This window comes from Quercus lobata, chromosome 5, assembly GCF_001633185.2.
Source record: "Quercus lobata isolate SW786 chromosome 5, ValleyOak3.0 Primary Assembly, whole genome shotgun sequence".
Lineage (NCBI taxonomy): Eukaryota > Viridiplantae > Streptophyta > Magnoliopsida > Fagales > Fagaceae > Quercus > Quercus lobata.
In genome coordinates, this window is record NC_044908.1 from 27,309,705 (window position 1) to 27,321,557 (window position 11,853).

The 11,853-nt window shown below is 34.3% G+C and overlaps 1 protein-coding gene across 1 annotated transcript; it reads left to right on the plus strand.

The window, feature by feature from the left end:
• The first annotated feature begins 2,894 nt into the window (after positions 1 to 2,894).
• LOC115989619 (boron transporter 4-like) lies at positions 2,895 to 5,707 on the plus strand. Its single transcript, XM_031113402.1, has 6 exons — positions 2,895 to 3,089; positions 3,181 to 3,276; positions 3,369 to 3,497; positions 3,723 to 4,033; positions 4,567 to 4,846; positions 4,924 to 5,707. Exons 1-6 carry the CDS (start codon positions 2,919 to 2,921, stop codon positions 5,098 to 5,100), a joined length of 1,164 nt encoding a protein of 387 aa, XP_030969262.1. The 5' UTR covers positions 2,895 to 2,918; the 3' UTR covers positions 5,101 to 5,707.
• Positions 5,708 to 11,853: the final 6,146 nt, after the last annotated feature.

Here is an 11,853-nt window from a genome sequence, read left to right on the forward strand (position 1 = left end):
ATTAGGAACACCCTCAATCCAAAATTAGGAACACCCACAATCACAAAATTAGGAATACCCTCAAATTAAATAATAATAATAAATTATCTGTTTTACTTTCAAGCCAAAAAAAAAAAAATTGGTAACATAGCCAAGCCCATTGCCCACGGCAAGCCAAGCCCACGGAAAGCCCAACATAATACGGAGGTAGCAAACCCATGGATTCTCACCCAAAAAAAAAAAAAAAAAAGTACAAAGCAAATCAGAAATCAAACCACGATCACGTCGTTGGTAGAGATCAATACAATCTATACTCTATATAGAGCAAAAGCAAACCAAATCCCATTACCCAACACTGCAATATAGAGGTGTTTATAAAATAAAAAAAGAAACCAAATACAGAGCAAACCAAACCCCAGACCTAGAGCAAACCAAACCCATGGTGAGACGGTCACGTCGCTCGCAGGCGCAGCTCGCTCCGTTGCTCGTTGTCCTCGTCTAGTCGTCGCCGCTCGCTTGCCCCTCGTCGTCGCTCATCGCTTGCTCGTCATCGCAGATTGTAGATCGTAGATCGGTCTTAACTGCTTCGTCGCTCGGCCCCAAGGTATTTCTCTCTCTTTTTCTGTCTGACTCTCTCTCAGTCTCTCTCTCTCTCTCTCTCTCTCTCTCTCTCTCTCTCTCTCTGAAATGAAAAATATGAATGTTTGATGTCTCTCTCTCTCTTTATTCTAGTCTAAGTTGTCTAACTCAGTAACTCTCTCTCTCTCTTTTGAACTGTAAGACTCTGATTGGCTGCTAAATCTTTACTCTCTTTTTTTTCTTTTTTCTTTTTGGGAACCAATCTTTACTCGTTAACTTTATTTTTTTTTTTGTCTGTTTTTTGGCTTTATCTTATCCATTGCTGTTGCCTGTTGGTCAGTGACTCAGTGTGTGTTGGTGAGATATTGATTAGTAATGTGCATTGTGATTGTGAAATTTTCTGATTGGCAGGTTGTGATTGGGGGATGGTTTGTGCTTGTCTGTTGAGTGGGGTAGGGATAGATGGGCTGAAGGGCAATGGGCACATGGGGCCGGGTAGTAAATAATAATTAAAGCAGTGTAATGTGTTGCACATTATATTGCTTTTATTATGTTGCACATGGGATGTATAATATTTGGCTCTTTTAGTGTAATGTGCACAAGGGACTAAACAATATAACAAATTAAAGCAATATAATTAATGACAAACAAACTAAAGTAATATAGTTTATTATTACACTAAACAACAATAATTAAAGCAGTATAATTAACGAATACATTATAAAAGACAAATAAATTAAATTATGTTAGGCTAAATAATAATTAATAATTTTATAATTAATGAAACAATAATGTAACAAATTATAGTTTATAAAAGACAAACAAATTAATGAAACAACTAAACAACAATAATTAATAATTTTATTAATATTTCAAATAAACTTATAGTTTATTGTTTATTCTTTTGCTAGAATTATGGACAAATATTTGATAAGAAATCCACGTACCCAAGATTCAGCTCCTGCGCAAGATTCATCTTCATCTTCTAAGCGAATTCGTGTTGACTTTAACTTAGAGAATCTTCCTTCAGATCCTGGGCTACGAGAAAAAATATCATCTTATCATCCTAATCATCATGATGAAATAAGAAGATATTATTTAACAAAAGGCCCTTGTCAACCTGTTTTACACAGTGATGATTACCCTATATCTTATTTTTCTAGAAAGCCCCGTCGATTTATATTCAAATGATATAAAAATATATATTGGTTGGAATATAGTATAGACAAAGATGCAGTATTTTGTTTTTATTGCTACCTATTTGGGCAAGATGTTGGTAAGTAAGGAGGAGGTGACACTTTTGTAACGAAGGGATTCAAACTTTGGAATTAGAAAGATAAGTTAAATTCCCATGTTGGAGGAGTTAATAGTGCTCATTACCAAGCTGTCCAGATGAGTGAAGATCTATTGAAGGAAAAGCAACACATTCAAAGTGTTTTTGTTAAGCAATCAAATCAAGATAAAATTGAATATCGGATTCAATTAAATGCAATAGTTGATTGCATAAAATTCCTTTTATGCCGGGGATTAGCTTTTCGTGGTCATGATGAATCTCAAGGTTCAAGTGACAAAGGAAATTTCCTTGAGCTTGTACAATTTTTGGGGGATCACAATGAATCTATCAATGAAGTGTTGCAAAAAGCTCCGAAAAATTGCAAGCTTACCCACCCTGATATTTAAAAAGACATTGTGAATGCAATTGCACGTGAAACATCTAAAGCCATCATCAAGGATCTTGACAATGGGTTCTTTTCAATATTAGTTGATGAGTCACGTGATATCTCAGTGAAAGAACAAATGGCCCTCGTTCTTCGTTATGTGAACAAAGAAGGAATTATTATAGAGCGATTCCTTGGTATTGTACATGTAGCAAGTACTACCGCTTTGTCACTCAAACATGCTATTGAATGTTTACTTTGTGAACATAATTTGAGTTTATCGAACCTACGTGGGTAAGGTTATGACGGGGCTAGTAATCTGCAAAGTGGTATCAATGGTCTCAAAACTTTAATTTTGAAAGAGAACAAGTCAGCATTTTATGTCCATTGTTTTGCTCATCAACTTCAATTGACACTTGTTGCTGTTGCTAAAAATCACATTAACATTGCTGAATTTTTTATGTGGTTAGTAATTTAATAATTGTTGTTGGAGGCTCTTGTAAGAGATAGATGCTCTTCGAGATACACAATTTTCCAAAATTAAAGAAGATTTAGAGAATGGTGTACGTAGAAGTGGGCAAGTTTTGAATCAAGAGACAAATCTTCTTGTAGTGTGTCTCATAACCTCCATGAAAGTATAAGATAGGAGTGTGCTTTTCTGTGTATGCACCAAAATATATTGATTCATATCTTCTGTAGGACATGGGCAAGGTTTCTCCAGCATACATCTTTGCAGCCTTTATTCCTGCTGTGATGATTGCGGGGCTTTACTTTTTTGACCACAGTGTTGCTTCACAGATGGCACAACAAAAGGAGTTCAATCTTAAGAACCCCTCTGCATATCATTACGATATCTTATTGCTAGCTTTCATGGTATGTATCACTAGTAATTTGTGTTGGCATTTATTTTTATTTGTACAATTTATGAAGACTTATGCTCTATATTTGTAAAACATGGTTGCAGACTTTGCTTTGTGGATTGCTTGGGTTACCTCCTTCGAATGGTGTCCTTCCACAGTCCCCCATGCACACTAAAAGCCTTGCTGTTCTCAAAAGGCAGGTGGGTTTATAGAAAGTCATAGGAATTTTACTTGGGATAGTTGGTAATTGAGCTGGATTAGACAAGTAATTTAACCAATGCATGAGTTGCAGTTGATGCGAAGGAAGATGGTGGAAAGCGCCAAGGAAAGCATAAGGCAGAATGCTAGCAACTCTGAAGTCTATGGCAAGATGCAAGCTGTGTTCATAGATATGGACAACAGTCAAGTTATACTTCCTCCGGTTAGTACTAACTTGTGAAAGAAACATGTTTTCTTTGAATCCCTCCTTCAACAGCATTTTTTCCTCTCTGAGATGGTCGTTACTATTTTATCAAGAAAGTTGTTTACACTCTCTTGAGTTTATAATGATTGTATAGGCTCAATACCCCCACCCCCAAAAAACTTCATCCACATACAAAATTCTATATGCAAGTGGTTCCTGCACCCTAAAATGCTTGTTTTGCAGATTACTTCAGTGGTTAAAGAGCTGGAAGACTTGAAGGAAGTGGTAATGAAAGGTGAAAATGCAAAGGATACATTTGATCCCGAGAAGCACATTGATGCTCACCTGCCTGTCCGAGTTAATGAGCAGAGAGTGAGTAATCTCTTACAGTCACTCATGGTGGCAGCATCAATTTTTGCTATGCCTGCAATAAAGAAGATACCTACATCAGTACTTTGGGGATACTTTGCTTTCATGGCCATAGACAGTCTTCCTGGGAACCAGTTTTGGGAAAGGATGCTCCTTCTTTTCATATCACCTGGACGGCGGTACAAGTATGTTGTAGTTCTTTTTATCCATTACATTTCTGCTCACATTTTAGCCAAATTTGCTTTATCTATGTCCCTTAACAAAGTGAAATTCAAACTAATGTAAATTTTTTTTATAATCATTTGACAATGTACACATATGCATACACACAAACGTTAGTGGATTCATTTCTCAAGAAGGGTATGAAGTTGTTGAATGACATGTAGAAATTATTGGGTCTAAAAAAGGGAAGAGACTTAATGATGATTATTTATTCCCAGCTACCCCCTGATTGGATGAAATGAACATGCTGATAGTCAAGTGTTTTCAAAAGAACCTTAGTAGAAATTATTTCTTCATCCTATTGGCATATATGTATGAGACATAGCTGCCAATGATTTTACTGATCCTTGTATGGCTGTGAAGTATTGAATTCCTAATATTAAAAAAAGAAACATTAAATTCCTGACATCCCCTTGCTGGAGATTTCACTTTATTTTGTAATATAAGTATTGGCTGCCAACAATTTTTCTAATACCTATCGTGCTGATCATTGCAGGGTCTTGGAAGGAGTTCATGCTTCCTTTGTGGAGTCAGTACCATTTAAATACATAGCCACGTTTACAATCTTCCAATTCGTATACTTCCTGGTCTGTTTCGGTATAACATGGATTCCTATAGCTGGAATCTTGTTCCCTTTGCCATTCTTCCTTCTCATCAGTATAAGGCAGCATATTCTCCCCAAGCTTTTTGCGAAGCATCCTTTGCAGGAACTGGATGCAGCTGAGTATGAGGAAGTCACTGGTGCTCCAAGAGTTTCTATCAGCCTATCTTTCAATGTAGGTTTCATCCAATGTCTCATTGTTGACAATATTATTTTTCATTAACCTGCAAAACTCATAATATATTATACCAGGAAAGGGATGCACCACATATTGGAAATGGGGATAGGGGAGTGGAAATGTGTGATGCTGAGATATTAGATGAACTGACAACAAGCAGAGGGGAGTTGAAGGTTAGAACCGTTAGCTTCAGTGAGGAGAAACACGACCAGGTAAATATGAATTGCTTTGCTTTCTCTCTCTTATTATAATTAACGACAAGGTCCAATAAAGCAAAACAGTGCAAATATTGGGTCATACACATTGATGCACTTTCACTTAAGGCTAATATCCGAACAACTTTACCCTACTCCCCCTCCATCCAAACTGGCCAATAAGAATTTATTGTAAATCATGTTTTAAGTACTTAATTGCGTATGCAACCTTGTGCATGAACACTAGATACTGATCACTGCTTTATATTGTGTTTTTTCAGGTTTATCCAGAGGATAAGCAATTAGAGTGAAATGTTGGTTGGATTTCCATGGAAATTAGAAAAGCTGACAATGACGATAATGATTACTTTTATCACAGATTACACAGTTGTAGAATGTCATTATTAATTCCAGATAGACGAGAGAGAGAGAGATGCTGCTAAGTGAAGCATTATGTTGAAATTACATTGTTAGGATTCAATAAGGCAGTCTTTCCATTTGTACAATGAAAAAATAGTAGGAAAATGACCAAGTGGCCCAAGCAGATTATCAGCAACACAAAGCAAAGATTTTCTGTTCAACTTTTTTTCGGAGTATAGAAAAATCCCAGGACATAAAAACACGTACAACAAATTTCAAATGTGATGCTCTAATATTTTTTTTATTTTTTCGTTTATTTTTCTTGATTTTGGCATACTCTAAATGTTCTTGGCAATGTTTGTCTTTTGAAGAATGCAGCCAAGATACTAGTATTATTCCAGCACTTACAATAAAAATGTGAACATGGACTGCAAATGTATGATCCTTGGCAACATTTAGAAAGGGCAAATCATGGCCCCCTCATATGTAGATATCATTGACCTCTTTATAACCGTATATGATAATATAGCAGTTTCGGGTTCTTAGAATATTGTGATATCTGATAAACATGTATTTATGTTTAGCAATGTTGTTTTCCATGTTCTACTACTCTCCTTTTTAGTCCACAATTCATGCTATGGTCCATCTTTTTGTTTTATAACTTCTAAATTACACAAAGAATGCACAAAAGTCAATGTTGAATCACTATTGTACATTGTATTGTAATTAGGAAGTACAGGAGAACTTGTTCACCCCAATAGGAAAAAAGAAAGACTATTCTTTTGGACTTGGGATATAGTAAAAGACAACAAAGAAACGGGAAATAAATTGGAAGGAGAAAAAGTGAAGAAAAGGAACTTATAAAGATAAGGTTCATTTCATTTTTGAAGAAAATAGTATCTAATTTAAATGCATTCGTGGAAGATGGTTACGTAGAGAATTTGGTTTAATGTATTACATATGACTAGTCAAAGAGTCATTTAGCCAAAAAAAAAAAAAAAAAGTCAAAGAAGTATCGAATACGTTCATAGATTTCTCTTCATACATGACACATATTCAAATTACACCGTGAATTCCCCTCAAAAAAAAAAAAAAAAAAAAAAAAAAAAAAAAAAAAAAACACCGTGAATCAATGCAACTTATGCTGCTCTAGTTTTGCCATTGATTTTCTAAAAAAAAAAAAAAAAGTTTTGCCATTGATTGTCACATCTGTAACACATTTGCCTCCATGTTGTACCAAATAGGAAGATGAAATAAGTAAAGAAAAACATGTTATATTCTTTTTTGTTAAAGGACAATAAAAAGGTTACACACGGTTCAAAACCAAGCTTTTCTCCTAGCTGAAATGAAGCAATGAAGACCAATCATAAACCCCAGATATTGATGAATGGCTCATGGTTTTGGATAGATTTAGTTGGTTTGGGGCCGTAGAACATCAAAGTACATGTTCGAGCTAGGTATGAGTAATATAACAAATTAAAATTTTAAATTTAAAAAATTAATCATGATCCAAAACAACTATTTTATTTATTTATTGTAATAAAATTACTTATAATTGATTGTAAAATTTTCTAATAACCTCTATTTCCACATACACAATTAAACAATCATTTAAAACTTTTTTTTTTTCCATGTACACAATTAAACAATCATTTAAAACCTTTTTAAAAAAAAATAATTTTGAGTTCTGTATTTGACATGACCCTATTTTGAGATGCACTCAACGGAGTTCAACACGTTGATTTATGGATTCTCCCTTATCGGTGGTTGTGTTTCGTGGTCACATCCTAGGGAAGCATATTGGGTCAATAAAATATTGATGTGTAACAATAAAGATATAGACATGTAATTAGTAAAAAAACTAAGTTATGTCATTACTTTGTTGGATATATGTATTGGGGATGACAATTTCTCCCAGCCCCACCCTGCTCTATTAGTATTAAAAACTTAGTATGTATTACTAAGTATTTAAATGCATAAATATTAATACATTTTGTTTTATTGTGATATTATCTTGTTAAACACTTTAGATAATATTATTTAATCCTTAGTTTGGTATGATTTAATAAATTTAATTGTAATTTAAAGTATATTTATATTAATGAGATATATATATTTTTTAATAATTGTAATAGATATGCAGCAGGGTGTGACATATTAATACGAAATAAAGTTTTGTGAGGTAGGGCAGGAATGGGGCAAGGAAGTTTGCCCTACCATGCGGGGTGAGGCGGCAGTGGCAGAGCCAGAATTTTAGTTCCAAGGGCAAGATTAAAAGCAAAACTAATTTTAAAATAATTAATTGATATTAATAACAAACTAAATAAACAATTATATATCAATGTAATTAAGAGATTAATCTAAATACATAGAGTTTAAAAAAATAATTTGATTTCTTAAAATAAATTATTGTAAAAGTGTTAAGAATATAAAAAATGTATCTACAAGACTGTATTCTCCCCACCTTGAATGCTCTTAAAAATTTGTGTTGAATTTAACATTTTTTTCTCTATTCTTTTAAGATGTTAAAATTTGGATCATAGAAAAACACAAAGTTTGAGGCTAAAAAGAAAAGAAAAAAGAGAGAAAAAGAGTGGAGGCTAGGTGCAATATATGAACATACGTAGACCCTTTTTTTTTTTTTTTCCTTTTAATTTAAAATAATGATTATGTAGAGTGTACACCCCACCTAGAAGATAGTTGGTATGTTCACAAGTTGACACTGAGAATTATATAAACAAGTCGCATACCCATATGATGCGCGAAAATAGATAATCATTTTATAATTGTAATATAATGTATAATTTGTACTCTAAAATTTGTTGAAGATAATTTTGTTCTTCCTTAAAATTAATTTTTTTATTTTTATTTTTTATCTTTCTATCTCTACCAATAAATTGAATTGACCACTGCGCACCTTTGGCGCGATGGTCACTCTACAAGTATTGGGTGTGGGGGGTAAGGGCCAGAGTTTAAGTTTCCAGATGGGAGTTTCACACATATATACACTTAGATTAGGCTAGAGTAGAATTTCTATCTTGTATCAAAATAAATAAATAAATCGAATTGGACAGATGTGGACCAAATGGACAAATAGATCAAAGTGGTCTGAACTGGACCGTAGTGGACTGAAATAGATCGAATGGACCGAATTTGACTGAACAGGACCAATTTGATATGTTTCCTAATATCTCAATGTATTATAATTAACAAGAAAGAGAAGGTACAATACCGTGCAAATATCGTGTCATACACCAATGCATCGTTTGTAAAGCATATTTTAAGCACTTAATTGTGTATGCAACCGTGTACATCAAGGTTTTCAGGCCCGGACCGTTCATTGAACCGTAAAAGGGAGAGGTTCAAGGTTTTTGAGGTCGAACCGAGGTTGAACCGAGGTCGAACCGTGATGATGTCATAATTAATTTAATCCTAGATATATATATTAAATTTATAAAACTAGCAAAATTGACAATATATCTATATATGTGAGGGAAATTTAATGATTTCCAAGCATATATATTTGATAATTAAATAAGAAAGTTAATAAAATAAAATAATAACCATGAAAACATTAAAATTTATGATTAATTTTTGAAGGAAAGTTGAATATCTTTGAAAAATTTTAATTATAATTTTTTTTATTCCTTGTAAGAGATGGATAATTTAATTAAGTAGAATAAAATTTTGTTAAAAAACCGGTTTTCATCCCGATTCCCGGTTTTCATGGTCCAACCTCTCGGTCCGGTTCGGTTCTGAAAACTATGGTGTACATTGGACACTAGATACTGATCACTGTTGTATATTTTGTTTTTGCAGGTTTATTTAGAGGACAAGCAATTAGAGTGAAATGAGAGTTGCATTGTCATGGAAATTAGAAAAGCTGAAAATGACGATAATGATTATTACTTTTATCCACAAATTACACATAGATGAGCATGGTTTTGAAACTCGGACGGTTTAAAGAGCTGAACAAGAGAGATGTTCAAGATTTTTGAGATCAGATCGAGGTCAAATCGAGGTTGAACCTTGATGATGTCATAATTAATTTAATAATTATTTAAAATATAAATAAATAATTAAATTAGTAAAAAATTGAGAATATATATTATTTTCATGTATATAAATTTAATTATTTGGCAAAGATTCCTATAAATTATTAAGAATTTCATACTTTTTTTTAATACTCAATTATAAGTTATACATAAACCAGAATCAGCCCATTTTATAATTAATAAAAAAATCAATCAATGATCACTACTGAAGAGGAAGTGATGTGAGAAGGGAACTTTTCCAATTGCCTAAGCTAGTCCAATCCGTTTTTCCTTCCCCTCCCCCCCCCCCTTTTTTTCCTTCTTCTCCACCATTTGATTGATTGATTGATTTATCTCCTCCACTGTTTTTAATTCTACATCTTTATCTCTTTCTTTTTATTTTTCTCTACTATTATCTTAAATTTTTCTCATCCACCCATTTAAATTGTTTACCTTCCCAATGCCTCTTTTTTACTTTCCCAATGCCTACACATTTCTTCAGGTGTTCCCCCTCTCTCTTTCTTCTTCGCAAATCTCCTCACAAAACTCTTTCTCTGCCTCCTTCTCAGTCTCACTCACGGAAACAGTTATAGTTCTTTTTTTGGTTAAAAAATATTGAAGAGCATTACGTCGTCATCGTGCAGTGGCTGCTCCTTTCTTTCTTTTTTTTTTTTTTGGTCAAAAAAATCTCTTAGAAGGCAAAAGCACTTAGTGGCGAAAAGCATTTTTCGCCCAAAACTTACCGGAATGTTGATGCAAGTTTAGCATTTGACGGAATCTTATGATTGAAGCTTCAACAATGGTGATTTGGTGCTGTGAGTCTGTAAATGCTTTTATTTTTTTTAATAAAAATAATTCTAACCTGAACCATGAAAATCGTCCACGGTTTTCAAACCTGGGCGGTTCAATCGCGGTTTAAATGGTTTCTTGCTTTTCTTATGAAAGCTCGAAAATGTGTTAAAAACACAAGAGCTGTTTAGACCCCCAAATTAAAGTTACGGCTTGATAGATTTTACACTAACTTAGTTCTAAGTGTAGAATAGTGTCAATGCGAGCGGAGAAACAAACAGGCTACTCTAATCCATAATCAAGACAACACAGCAGTAAAATGGAATGTAAAGAGTAGGGAAGAAAGATGCAAACACAAGATAACACGCCGATGTGTTATCGAAGAGGAAACCGAAGAACTCGGCGAAAAACCTCTCCGTCGCCCTCCAAGCGGTAATCGATCCACTAGACAATCAGTTGGGATACATGGGTTAGCAAGAGACCCTCAAAGCCTAATCTACCCACTGTACCTAAGCCCTCCAACAAGGCTTCTCGGAACCTTGCCTTGTCTTGTCTAGCTCTTCGGATCCCGCAACAAGCTCCATGTTGCATCTGCCATCTTTGGCTTCTTCCAATGCTTTCCAGCAGCAGCAAACTATCACTTGACACTCTGAAAGGGTGTGGTAAGTATTTGGGCTATCAACCTCTCAATGGTATGGAAATAGAGAGGCAGGAGTTGAGGAAATCCACAAGCATATGTGTAGAGATATATGGGTATGATAATCTCTAACTCTCAAGGTTTGAGGCTAGGGTTTTCTTCAGAAGAACTCCTTATCATTTGTGGGTAATGTGGGTATATATAGTGTGGGTACAGATAGTGTATATCAGATAGTATAGTCTCGGAACAGAATGTTTCGCTGGTGTCTCGCAGAAAGGCCTTACCTGCGAGATACTCATGAAACACAGTTGTCTCCATCTGTATTGACTCTTTGCATTCCAGTCATGTGCAAGGCACATGCTTCACTTCGCGGGATGCTTAGTCGCGACATATCCGCGAGAACTCTTCTGGCTTCACACTCGCTCTCTCTAACACACAACCCTTACAATTAAATCCTACAATAAATACAGGGTATAAAAGATTGAATATAATTACAATCAAATTTGGCATGGAATAAAAGCCAACAAAATACATATTTGTAAATCACAACTTTACATCTTACATAGAACGTTTCTAGGGTTAAAAAAACCATATTAGTGAGAGGTTCCTAGTTAACCGGGTCGGACTGTACGGTCTGGTCCGGTTTTAAAAACCATGTAGATGAGAGAGGGGCTACTACTGCTAAGTGAGGCATCATGTTGAAAATTACATTTTGGGATTAAATGAAGCAGCCCTTCCATTTGTACAAAGATTTTATGTTAAACCTTTTTTACTGAGGATGGAAAAATTTAAGGATAAAATTATATGATATTTATATGCAATTTATTTATATGTGTAGAATATGGCTTGAATTAGGAGTTCAACTCCTTGTTGGATTTGGATAAGGAAGGAATTTTATCCCTTTTGGGTTACTGTTGTTTGAAGTTATCAAGATTTATTAGAAGTCTTGTCTACCACTTGATTTTAAGTTCTATTTGGAATAGGAGTGAT